Source organism: Lichenostomus cassidix, chromosome 4A (assembly GCF_008360975.1).
Source record: "Lichenostomus cassidix isolate B80296 chromosome 4A, HeHo_3.0, whole genome shotgun sequence".
NCBI classification, from domain to species: Eukaryota; Metazoa; Chordata; class Aves; order Passeriformes; family Meliphagidae; genus Lichenostomus; species Lichenostomus cassidix.
The window spans coordinates 18,319,491-18,332,708 of NC_139485.1; the positions used below are offsets into that span (position 1 = coordinate 18,319,491).

Here is a 13,218-nt window from a genome sequence, read left to right on the forward strand (position 1 = left end):
CGCTGTCGCTCCTCCCCGGCGGTGGCCGCTCGGGCCCGGGGCGGCGGAGCGGGGCTGCCGGCGGGAGCTGTGCCCGCGGCATGGCCCTGTCGCTGTCCCCAGCCCCGGTGCCGGCCGGGCCCCCCCCGGGGGGCACCTCGGCGGGGGACATGGAGCGCTACTACCGCCTGCTGCACAGCGCCGCGCTGCTCGAGGCTGCCGCCGGTGAGTGCGGGGCGCCGGTGGGCGCGGGGCTGTCCCCGACCCGGGCAGGGGGCACAGGTGTCCCACTGCTGTCCCACTGCTGTCCCCACCGTGCCCCATCGCTCCCGCCAGCCCCGGCTCGCTCCCGGTGCCGCTGTCGCTGCCGGCTCGCTGTGACACTCCGCTGTCGCTGCCCGGGAAGCTCGGGAGGGCTGGTCGCACTCGGGTTGCCGAGGACTGGAGGTGTCATTCTGTTGTTTATTCCCCGGACGGCACGGTGGGTGCTCGGCAGCAGCTGTGTCCCCGCGCTGGTGACATTCCCTGCCTGTCGCTGTCATCGTGGCTCACGGTGCGGCTGGAGGAGCGGTGCTGGGGGACAGCACGATGCTCTCGGTCCCAGGGCGGATTGCCGCGGCCGGAGCTATGAACTGCTCCCTGGGAAGGTGGATGTGAGTGCTGGCAGTGACCGCCCGGGCCCAGGGACATGTGTGTAAACTGTGTTAGACAGCTCATCTCCCCTCCTCATCTCCCCTCCTCGTCTCCCCTCCTCGTTCGTTGGCTCTCAGACACCCCTGAGCCCAGGCTGTGCCGGCAGAGCAGCTCTGTGCTGTGTGGCTGTGGTTCTAGGGCTGCACAGCTGAACGTGAGGAGCAAATGCAATCTGATCCCTTACCTCAGGCCGCAGCTCCTCAGCGAGCTTTCCTTTGATGGGCAGTGATCTGCTCAGAATCTGTGTGCAGCTCTCCCTTGTTTGTTATTTTCCTGTGGGGAGTTACAGGTATTTTTGCTGCGAGGTCTTTCCCAAACCAGGCAGGGTAGTGGCACCTTGGTGACTCCAGTGTCACCACAGGATGCTCACCTTGTCGGCAGTCAAAGCAGGCAGAGGCATCATTCCTGGTCGTGCAGCTGGCAGAGTGCTCAGAGCTGTGCCAGGCACAACAAAGACACACTGACCCAAAAAACCTCTTCCCATCTAATTCCAGGTTTCTTGACCTGTTTGAAAAGCACGACTGGGGGTGCAGGAAGAATTTGTCAGGGGGTGTCACAGGTGAGGACCATGACCAACCTGTCACCTGCTTCCCAGGAGCTGCTGGTGCACATGCCCTTCTGAGATGTGCCAGCAGCTCCTCCTGCTCTGCCTGTCCTGAGCCTGTTGGTTTCCCTGCACTCTGAAAAGGGAGTAGATAAATGTAGGCAGGGGTGGTTGGTCATGGTCAGTTAGCAAAGGATGCTGCTGGAATGGATGTGATTAAATCCTCATGGGCACAGAGGTGGTGAACATTTGTTATGAGTGATGTTATGGAAACCAGGTGAAAGCAGGTAGTGGGTTTATTCTGAGCACTGGGGCTCTCCCCTAAATAGCTTTTGGCAGATGACCTTTGTGTGATGGTCATATGGAGTCAAAACATCCCCACAAAGGCACACTTGTGTGGATACAGCTGCAGGGTCCAGACCCATGATTTGGCATCTACATTGGTTCTTAAAATAAAATATTGAAAAACAGACAATGTTGAGTAAGGTTCTCCAAATAATGAGATTAAAAATACATCAGAAGGGTTTTTCCCTTATTGCTGATTTCTGAGCATTCAGCCTGATCTGGCACCATGTTTTAACCATTTCTGTACATGTGGCAGTACTGGAAACTTGTTGGTTGTTTCTAGTAGAAGGTGATGTGCCCATATCTGCCTTAGGGTGAGATAAAAACCTGTAAAAATCCCAAGCCTTTTATGGCCATTCTCATCTCTGAAATGGCCTGAGCTCTCTCAGAGCATGGCAGAACCACAGCAGCCTCCCAGAGCTCTGTACTTCCATCAGTGCAGACCCTCTGGGCTGGCCCCAGAGCAGTAGTAGTCTGGGAGCAGTCAGTAGTATGTGGGATGTTCTTCCTCTCCCTGCATTGCATTTGCTACAACCACAGTTTAATGGCTTATCATTCATGCACCAGGACAAAAGTGAAGTGACAGCAGGGCTGTGTGGGAGGGAACAACCAAAGTGTAAATCATGGTGGGGGAAAGAAAAGAGTTTTCCCAAGTGCTCTCTGCACCACTGAGCTAGAGGATGCTTGGAGACAGAGCTTCCCCCATGAGCATGGAGAGGGGCAGTTTGGAGCACATTGCTCCTGCTTGTGCTGTCCTGGGAGCCTTTTGTTAGCATTGGTTTTGGCAGGTAGGACCTGCAAGGAAATCCTGGAGCCACAAGGCAGGTGTCCTCAGCCTGTGCTGTGAGCAGCCACGTGTCACTGTGCAGGGCTGTTTTGGCACACAGGCTGGGCACACTGCAGGTCCCACACTCCTCAGCTTGCTCTGCTGCCACACCTCATCTGCCAGCTTCCCCAGCAAAGGGAAATTTAAGGCCATTGGAAAATCGGTGGGCAAAGGAACTGGAGTGTGAGGAGTGGTGGTGGAAGTGACTGGGTGGGGCTGCCTTGTTTTCTGAGTCCTTTTTTCCTCCCAGGCGCTGCTGGACTTGGTTTTGGAGCAGGGATGAGTCAGATCTCCTGGGGCAGAGCTGTTCCCTCATCGCATAGGGATCCAGCACACAGCACAGTTATCCTGCTGCTCTGGGGTGTTTGTCCAGGGCTGGGTGCTGTGAGAGCCAGCAAGCACCAGCAATCTCCTCCCCATCTCACTTTCTGTTCCACAGGCCTGCTCCTGCTGCAGGAACACAGCTGGATTTGGAAATGTAATTTTGCTCAGTGGGGGAATGCCTGGATTGGGCATTTCCACTTTCAGCTCAGGAAAAAAATGTGTTTATTTTCCCTTGCTTTACAGCAGAGTTTCCAGGTGATGCCATTGGGGGAACCTGGCTGCATAGTTTAGTTTCCTGGCCATATCAGCTGTGAAAGAAATTGTTCCAGTGACCTCAGTGAACTTCATTCCAGGTTCCCTGGGCAGGTAGTGAGGCCCAAGGATTTACTGCTGATATATTTCCCAAGAGTTACTTTGTGCACAAAGCTGGAATTCCTCTTTGATAAAACAGTGTTGGCATGGTATTGAATGATGATGGGAAAGCTACTGGTGTCTGTATATTTTTATTGGGCTTTGGCAGTCTTTTGTGCTGGATGGGCTCTGGTTTGGGGGCTGATGGTTTGGTCTGAGAGATATGTACTGGTGGCAGATGCTAAATGTGCCTTTTCCTGCACAGCTGGCAAATGTGCCCTGGTGCTGATGTGCAAACACCCCTGCTGTCCTTGGGAAGGGAAGAGTGACTGAAACTGGAAAAGGGAGAAAATAAAAGTACATTGAGGCTCCTATATATTAGAAAAGCGAGAAACTCAATTTTCTCAACTCCCACACTGTGGCTGAATCCAAAAGAGTGGGTGTTGAGAATCTTTTATTACATTTCTTGCAATAGACGTGAATTCATGTGTGGTGGAGCTGACTTTTATCTTTCCCAATTTTTGCTTAGTTTGGTATGATATGAGAATAGAATTCTTCTGATTGGACATGAAGCCATCAGAGCTTAACAGGAGGTAACAAGTCAGCCTTGTTGCTGCTTAGTTTGCTTTTGCTTCACCTTTTCTTAGCAAAGCTTCCACAGTTTCTCAGCTGCTAAATATAAATGGGAAGAGATTTCTCCCTCTCCCCACAAATCCATGATCCCCAGCACACTGGGACAGCCTGGATATTTTAACCTCCCCTGAACACCATCCTCCTCCTCCTGGCTGGCAGTGTGGCTCCTGCAGACCCTCCTGCTCACTCCAGCTCCCACAGCTATACCAAAGGATGATGTTTCCATGAATGTGGGATCCTTATCAGGCTGCACCTTGCCTGGGATGCTCCACAAACCTGAATTGCACTGACTTAATGATTTTTCCCTACTTCTTATCTTTTCATTTCACAGCATTTTCTTTTGCATTTTTCCTCTAATCCTCAGTTTATGTAAATCTAAGCCTTTTGGAAAGGTCATTCTAGTTTTTCAGAAGCTTCCCTTTTTTTTGCTGTACAGTTTCTTAGCTGAGCACAGCCCAGGTTTGGGTGATGGGGATGTGTGTCTGCTCTGAAGCATTGACTGCACAGAAGCCCAGGAAGGCTTTGGAGGGAAGCAGAGCCCCTGGGTCAGAAGAGAGGACCATCTGGTGCTGCATCCTGCTTCCCACGCTGAGCTGGAGCAGGTGCTTGGGGAGAAGGAAAAGAAGGAGCTTGGAAGTAGAGTGAGCCTTTCCTTAAAAATCTTTCCCTGGTCTGAGGAAAGATAATTTAAGGAGTCCTTGGAGCTGGTGAGGTGACTGAGCCATCCCTGCTAGCGATGAACTAATCCTGTTGGGGCTTTGATGCCATGTGCAGGACAGGCAGGTCCCTGTGCAGCGCTGGCATGGTGGGTGCTGCTGCATCTGTCCTGCCTGGCTTCAGGGTGTTTGCTGCTGATCTGCCTCCCTGGGAGGGCCACCCAGGCTGGCTGCTCCTGGCATGGCCCCACTGCCACCTGTGGCCTGGGGTCAGGCTGTGCTGCCAGCTCTGCTCTGCCCTGTCCACCCATGGGTGCAGCTCTTCTGGTGGCTCTGCCGTCCCTGGTTCCCTGCACTGTGCTGATGCTCTTCCCAGGAAATGTTCGAGATGGCAGTTCAGCTGCCCTGTAGCAGTAGGGTTTGCAGGTGCCTCTGCCAGCTCAAGAATTTACCAGAGATTTGTGTGCAGGTGGAGGTTTGCCATGAGGATATTGACAGAACTGGCCCAGGAGCCTCATCATCTTCCTTGGGATCAGTACATCATATCTTCCAGAGAAACAGGCATTTACAAACCCAATCTAATTGCTGCTCTTTCCCTCAAGATGAAAGCCTGGTGCTGACTGGCTGGGGATGGTGCAGGTGCCTGCAGGCTGAGCCCAGGGCTGGGGGAGTGCAGATGGCCACAGAGAGGTGTCAGCTGTCCCTGTGGGCTGTGGGGACAGAGGCACCTGCAGCAGTCACAGGCACTGGAGCTTTTGGCCATAAATATTTCAGTGTGTCTTTTGTGTCCCTCCCTTGGCACGGGGAATGGCTGCACCACCTGCACTACAAACTGTTGATGGTGCCAGGTGTTGGCACAGCAGCAGCACTTGTTGTTCATACTGGGTGGCTGAAGGAGAATTTGCTCTATGGGCTGCCCTGGACAGCAGCAGTGCCTTGTCTCTGCTGCAGGTGCACCTGGTGCCAGGGCTCTGGGTGATGTTTGCAGGATGCACAGACAGCTGTGTGGGTTTGGTGCACATGAGGGTGTGTGCAGCTCAGAGGTGCTGTTAGAAGTGACTAATGATGACGAATTTAGCTTCTGCAGCATACCTGAGATCACGTGTGGATGCAGGAGAGTCCCACAGCAGTTTATGCACTTCACACAACAAAGTCTAGGTTTCTTTAGCAGCTGAACTTCTCAGGTATGGAGAGAAGGACACTGATGCAAGGAGTGCTTTACTGCAGGGTGTTTCTCCCATGGGGAGAAGATGCTCACAGGTTTGAGTCTGAGGCCAGGCTGTTTCCTCAGCTATAAAGTTGTAATTGCAGTGTAAGGTTGTTAACCCCCATGTGCTCTGTGTGGGTGACTGTGGTGGAGCAGAGTGGAAATGTCTCTCATTACTAGCAGCTCCTCTGCTTTTCTGCCCTCTGAATCTTCACAAGTCCTGGCTGGGGGACCTGTGAGTCCCTGTGACTGAGCACACTGCAAACCCACTGCTGGGGCAGAATGATCCCTCAGCCTGAGCTCCTTGTGAGGACCAAGCCCTGTCTTTTGGACTTCATGGCTGATCCCAAGACCTTCAGGTCTTTGCTGTCTCCAGAAACCATTCCCATGGTTCACCCATCTGTCCAGGTTGGTCCAACACCAGGTTGGTTCAACAGGGTTTTAAACCCTTTGGTGAGCTTTCACACAACCCATCCAGACAGGGACACAGCCTGATGGATGAGGGCTGCAGGGGTCTCTCCTGCTCCTGTCACCAAACATGCTCTTTGCTGACACCAAATCCTGCTGGCATTTGTGCCTCTTCTGTTCCCAGGTGAGGACTGAAGCCACTGGAGACATGATTTGCTCTTGGCTAGCAGAGAGTTTACTCTCAGACCCAGGAAGCAGCCTGAGGATGTTGGCTGTCAGCTCACTGCTCTGACCAGGACTATAAATAACCTGGTGACTGGAGCAGGCCTTGTTGAGGAGCACAAAGAGGTGTTCTGTGCCACAGCAGTGCACACTCCCCTGCACGTGCCACTGGCTATCTCCTCCAGCCTCATGCCACCTGGCTGGTGCCAACCCCTCCTGGCTCTGGTTCCTGCAAATGCTGTGCAAACATCTGCTCTGCCTGCACCCAGCAGTGTGTCCTGCTCCTGGGCAGGACAGAGACAGGCAGGAGGATCTGCCCACGAGGATGTTGGGATCCTGTGCAGTGTGAGCTTGCTGGGGAAGCACACAGCTTCCCTCAATACCAAATATTGCTTTGCTGGGTGTCCAAAGGGACAAGCAGATCATGGAGAAGCTCAGGGTGATCCTTTCCCCTTTTCCCTTGATTTACTTCAGTTTTGTTTCCTAGACTACAGCAGCAACCCCCACATGAAAGGCTGCTGTTCTTCCTTCCCAGCAAAGCCATCTCCAAATGGATTTCAGAGCAGCAGACAGTGTTTGGTCATGGTGCTGAGTGTGAGGCTCAGCCTGGCAGATGTGTTCCACAGCTGCTGCCTGCAGATGCTGCAGCCTGGGAGGTTTGCTGAAGGAAGGAAACAATAGTTGCTAAAAGCAAAGCACTTCAGTCTAAGGGAGTGTTCCAAGAGGGATTTGGGCTGGGACAGGAGCTGTCCCTCCCTGCATGTCACGGCAGGATCCACATGCATGACAGTCCCTCCATGCTTGTGTCTGCTCAGAGGGCTGAGCTCTGACAGTGAGCATCCTTCTCACACTGCAGGCTGTGCCTTGGCCTCGAGACAATTCCTCTGGAGGAGACCCTGGGAAATGCTCCTGACTGTGGAAACCAAGAGGTGGGGATAGGAAAGATTCAGCAGGGCTCCTTGCTGAGCCCCACTGGCTTTTCTCAGTGGGGTGGAGAGCTCTGAATTCCCCTTTGTCTTTTCCCTGCTTGGCTTCACACAGCCTCCAAAATTCTGTACCATGGCAACTACCTCCCCCCTACAGAGGGTTCTCTGAATGTAAGAATTGCAGCAACATTTTATGAATGCCCATTTTAGAACCTGTATAAAAATGGTACTACACTATTATGACAATTTACCATCCAGATGCTGCTGCTTTTTAGTAGACCCTAAAAGCTGAGCTCATGCCAGCTGTGGGGGGACAGCAGTGTAGTTTGTAAAGTGCTCTGAGATGCTGAACATGGGGAGTTCAGGCTTGATTTTGTAACATCTGATGATCACAAAGCCTCTCTTTGGCTTGGAAAGAAAGGAGTGGACTTCCTTGAAACCTTGACTTCCTGCAGCCTGTGCCAAGAGAGGCAGGCTGGCTGTGCTGTGCAGAGCCAGCACTGGGCACTGCCCTGGGGTCCTTTCTGTACTGTCCCAAGAGTGTCCTTTAAATAACAAATCCCCAGTTTGCTAAAGAACATCAACTGAAGCCTTGTTGGAGAGGCTGATATCTCTGCTGCCTCACTGCCCCTCGCTGCTCTTTCTCCAGAGATTAATACTTGAGGACAAAGGTCCTGCTGCTGCACAGGATTTATTGCACATCCAGCTGATGTGCCTCAGGCACAGCAACATGCTGCTGAATTTGATGCCAGCGCTTGATTTTCCCTAATATTTGCCCAGGAGGCTGAGTTCAGTGGCCAACCAGAGTGAGTGGCAGGGATGAGGTGGCCAAGGAGCAGCTCAGATCAGCCCACAGCCAGGCTGTTGTTGTGCCCTGACCTTGCCCAAGGGCAGCCATCCTGCTCCTCTGGCACTGCTGGGTTATCCTGTCCCCAGAGGATGGACACAAACTCCCCCTACCTCCCTGCAGGTTGTTCAGTGGCTCTCAGTGAGGAAATGGCTTGTGGAACTTTTTAATGAAGTGGTTTTTTGACCATGCAAAGGTTAACCTCCTTCCTCCAGCCTGTTTCCCTATCAGCCTCAATTAACTGGCACATCCCTCTCCTATCAGTGCCAAACCAAAACAAAAACCTCATTTACTGTCCACCTGGAGTGTGTTTGGTGTTCCTGTTGAGCACTTGAGTCGTGGGGGTGTTGCAGCATGTGGCAATATTGCCTGGCTTGGCTAGTGCTGCATTTTGGGGACTTGTGGCACACAGATTTGTGGCAAATGTGTGCACAGCTTGGGCTTTTGTCTTGCATTTTCAATGACACAGGTTTGATATAATCTACTTTGTGTGTTGGAGCTCATTAAGTTATTAAATGTGGATTTTATCAGTATGAAACCATTGACCTGGTAAAAAAAATCAATAAATAGAGGAGAAATCTCTGGCTGCTGCTTGTCCTCAAGTTGGGTGAAGCAGTTGAATGAGAGACAAATATTTGAAATATCTTTGCAAGGCAAACTTCTTTCTCACCAAGACCAATTCTAGAGCCTGTTAAAATCAAGAATGTTTCTGTAGATGCCAGTGGGACTGAAGCTCGACCCTCAACAAACAAAACTCACCTTTTTATCTACAAGAGGGAAAAGCAGCAGTGTGCACAGAAGGGCAGGGAGCAGCCTGTGGCTGGCAGAGGATTCCCCACCTCCTGCACATCTGGGCTGCTGTGCTGCAGCAACACACAGCCCAGGACAGAACTGACAAATCTTTAGATAAAGTAGAAGTGACCAGAAAGCTTCTGGAAAAAGGGCAATAGAGTAAATATTGATTATGCTGGAGTGTGCTGAAGTATGCAGCCTGTCTGATTTAAAACAGCCAGAAGGTTATTCCCTAGGACCAACTCTGTGAAATAATCAGTGTTTAAAATTTGATTAGCAGAAAGCCCAAGGACTTTAATCTGTATAGATGTGCTTTAAAACATTCATTTGTGGGAGCAGGATATTTAATTTTTAGCTGTCTTTCCATTTATAGATAATCCAGAAAAATGCCTACCAGCTTTAAACTCCTCTTGTGTTTAGTCAGTCTGGTCTTTGTTTCCTCCTCCCAGGGAAAGGTAAAGTTGTCTGTTGCTCTGATTTGCTTCATTGCCACTGCAATGATCATGGTGCTAAATATGGTGTTAAAACAGCCTCTCCCATTATTTAATTAGGAAGAAATCTAATAACTGAACATAACAACAGCAGCCTCTCCAATGTCTGTGGCCCCATGCCAGGTGGAAACATGGTTCAGAAGCTCATTTGTTCAAAATTAAAGAGTGTATCAGTCTGCAAGCCCAGCCTTGTTCCCAGTGTGGCAGCCTTGGATGCTGCTGCTCCCAGCAGAACCCTCAGCCCAGTGCATTGCCAAGGCTGGGAAGCACTGGCAGGCTGTGTAAAATAGGGAGTAGAATTAGTAACTCCAAAATCTAAAATCTGTCTCCATTGGATATGGCCTGTTGAGAGGAGGGCACTGAAGCTCACAGGCAGTGCTGCCTTGGTCCATTTACTGGCAATACATTTGTTGCTGACTTGTGGCATTCACCATGCTTGAGTCATTAAAAACAACAGAAATAACATGTCTTAGGGCCATTCACCCTTTGTTACAAAAATTCATGTACAGTTTAGAGAAGCTGCATTTGATTCAAGTTCCACCTTTGGGTTAACACACTGATAAATGTGTTTGCTTTGCATTTGTGGTTCCTTTTTGACTGCTGCTTTTCCCTTTCTCCAGAAACTGCAATACCCATCTGTGCAAAGGACATCAGTGATGATCTGATGAAAGAGTTTGCTTTTCTGTCTGGTGAGTATGGAGAACTTCCTCAGGGTCTCTCTGTCTCTCTGTGGTAATTAAATACTCCAGACAAACTCCTATTTGTCAGAATGATCCTGCACACAGGTAGTATCCAGTGCCACTAGAAATGTGGTTAATAAAACATTGAGGCAGTTTGAAAGAGCAGATCAGATTTCTGTCTCGTGCCATCCTGTAAGATATTCTTACCTCCCAACACTCAACACATTAACAAGCTCTGCTTTGAAATGTATTTCTGTGGATTCCAGACCAGTGTGTTGATTTGCCCTTGTAGCTCTGATTTCTTTTGCTGTCCTGTGCAAAGTGCACTCAGTAAATAAAGGAAATATCTGTTAATTAATCCATTTGTTTCTACCACCTGCACTTGTGTGTTGTGCTTGGACTCAGAGGCAGGATTTGCCTTTGTTTTGCTATTCTGGCCATGTGAAAAATCCTCTCTGCCAGTGGCAGTGTGTTTTCTGAGCTGAGTGGCTCACCTGGGCTGTGCTGCTGGCTCTCCTCAAAGCAAGGCCAGGGAATCATCCTTGTGTTTGTTGCAGGTGGCAGAGGGAAGGACAAGGCTTGGATCATCACCCTCCCCGACAACGCTCGCTTCAACGAGGTGCCAGAGGAGAATGTATCCAAAGTCCTGACTTACCTAACGTCAGTCCCAAGGTATGAGGCTGCCTGGAGCTCCTGTCTGTGGTGGGCAGAGCTGTGGGTCCTGCCTGGGCTGGGCTGGGGATCTTCAGGGTGGTGCCTGTGTGGGGCTGAGTGGCTCCTTCAGCTCTCAAGCACAAAGGAGGGATGGAAGCAAAGCCTTGGGCTGTCCAGGTGTGATAGTTAACGTGCCAGGAGCTGCAGAGCAAGAAGTGGACATCATCCCCATGACTTGTCAGCTGGAATGTATCACACATTTAGTTTATTAGGTTTGTAATTAACAACTAGCTTTCCTCAAGCTGTGGCGTGTGTCACCACTGAAATATGCCATGCCGCTGCAGAAGAACATTTTGACGTGTACAAATAGAGAGTCATTACTGTGGAGAAAGAGAAATGGAACCAGAGGAAGAGGCTAATTACAGGAACAAAGGTTTGGGGTCCCTGAGACAGGCGATGGCTCAGCAGTGAGCAGCAGCTCCCATTACCTGCTGTGGCTCAGGGTTAAGCTGCTGACAGTCTGCCTGTGCCTCACACGGGGCTGTGGACTTAGATTAATGGCCCTCCTGTTTCTTGCTGCTGAGCCTGGTGACTCAGTTACCTGGAATGCTTGATTTTCTTGAATAATGCCTGCTTTGGCAAATTTCTTCCTGCAGGGAGAGCAGGTTGATGGGAGCTTTCCATTAGCAGCTGCTTTGAAAGAAGTATGGAGTGTTAGGCACCTCTGTTCACAAAAAAAAAAAAAAAAAAAAAAAAAAAAGAGCCTCTGGTTCCTCCCCTGTCCTCTTTCTGATGAACTCTGAGGTTCCAGGGGCTCCTGGCCCAGCAGGAGCAGCACCCTGCCAAGTGTGTGTTGGCCAGAGGGGTTTGTCCTTGTCCTGTGCAGGCAGCCCTGCTCTGTGCATCTGCACTTCCCAGCTCTGTCTGGTTCCTCCAAGGCTTCTTGTTCCATCTGACTGTAAACACCCTGGCATTAGCATGATGAGCAGCCTTGCTGGCCCTGTAATAGGTCAAACTCAATCAGGAAACTAATGAGAGCTGCAAGCTTTCTGGTGATTCAAACATGTTCAGCGTGTTTTTAGTAAAACCACTTTAATCATCCTGCTCTGCTCCTCCTACCACCATAACAGCCTGCCCCAATATCTGATCACCCTAAAAACATGTTCTCCCTAGAACTTTGGAGCTGAAAGGCTCAGGTGACCAGGAGAAGCATCACCTAGGTGAGGAGGGTAGGTCTGTGTCAGCTCTGATGCCTCTGTGTGCTCGTCCCTCAGCAGCATCTCATTGTGGGATTAGAGCTCAGACTTTAGCTCAGAAAGTCCCTAAAAGGGGTAAATATTTATCTTCCAGAGGTATTTTATTTCCTCAAATATCAGAGTTAGATTTTAGTTTCGTTTAGCTGTTGGTGCACCAACACCTCCTTCCCTCTGGGTGTGCAGGGAGAGATCAAAACCTCACACTGTGCCTTTCCTGTGCAAAGGAACTGCTTGGTGTCCTACCCATCCCAGTCTGAGAAAACCTCATGGATACCAGGTTTGTACTGTTTTGGGAAGCTGAATGGTTTGTAGTATTTTGGGAAGCTGAATTTCATGAGGCATTTTTCTCCTGGAAATAATTGTTAGATAAAGGAGATGGATGCTGGAAGCTACTCTGAGTCCCCAGGGCGAGTGCATTAATAACAGAGCCAGGAGGAAGGTGAGTCCTGTAAGCAAGGTGATTTTTAGGATTCCTGGGAACCATGCTGCAGGCAGGAGGCAGCTGCAGAAAGTGCTTGTGTGGAAGAGCTGCAAAGGCAAATAACTAGTGGGGCCCCACTTTCTATGCCATGCACATCCAACTGAAAATGCTGCCCTGCCTGCCTTCAGGCTGGCTGTGTTGAGCAGCACCTGCAGTGCTGAGCTTGTGGGAGAGGCACAGTGAGTGTGACATCCTGGTATTTGCAGAAAAGAGACCCTAGGAGTGATAAAGCAGCACTTTATCCAGGCTTGGACAGAGGACTGTGTATTTACAACAAATACAGATCTTTTCCCTAGCCTGAAAGAGTTTATCTCTTGCAAGGTAAGCCAGAATTCCAGTAGAAGCTTAAAGAAAAAACTGAAAATCAATTGAAGTCAATTTTGATATATGTAAGACTGTTCTTACAAAAAAATCTGTCTTAATTGTTATTAAGGTAAAATTTGAAACAAAAAAAAAATTCCTCTGTATATGACACTGGTGTGGCATCACCTCGAGTACTGTGTGCAGTTGTGGGTGCCAAATTTAAAAAGGATGTGAAGGTCCTTGAATGTGGCCAGAGGGCAGCAAGTCTGGTGAAAGGGCTTGAAGGAATGTCCTGTGAGGAGCAGCTGAGGGCTCTGGGCTTCTCTGCTTTGGAGAGAAGGAGGCTGAGGGAGATCCCTGCTCTCTGCAGCCTCCTGAGGATGGCATGGGGAGGGGAAGGTGCTGAGCTCTTCTCCCTGGGATCCAGGGTCAGAACATGTGGGGATGGTGCAAAGCTGTGCCAGGGCATTAGACAAGACATTAGGAATGTTTATTTGCTGAGGGATGTCAAACACTGAAACAGTTTCCCTAGAGGTGTCATTGATTCCCCAAGCTGTCAGTGTTCAGGGGGCATTTGGACAATGCCCTTAACAGCATCTT

The 13,218-nt window shown here is 50.2% G+C and overlaps 1 protein-coding gene across 7 annotated transcripts in view; it reads left to right on the forward strand.

Annotated features, from left to right (window-relative positions):
• MCF2 (MCF.2 cell line derived transforming sequence) overlaps nt 1-13,218 on the forward strand; it is a 50,719-nt gene continuing 37,501 nt past the window's right edge. For 6 of the 7 annotated variants that reach the window (XM_085060755.1, XM_085060753.1, XM_085060756.1 and 3 more), the window contains exons 1-3: nt 1-204; nt 9,865-9,933; nt 10,482-10,596. In XM_085060755.1, the coding sequence (XP_084916881.1) occupies nt 81-204; nt 9,865-9,933; nt 10,482-10,596 (308 nt within the window). In that variant the 5' untranslated portion in view covers nt 1-80. The remainder of the gene's footprint in view (nt 205-9,864; nt 9,934-10,481; nt 10,597-13,218) is intronic. The other variant, XM_085060758.1, reaches the window with a different exon arrangement.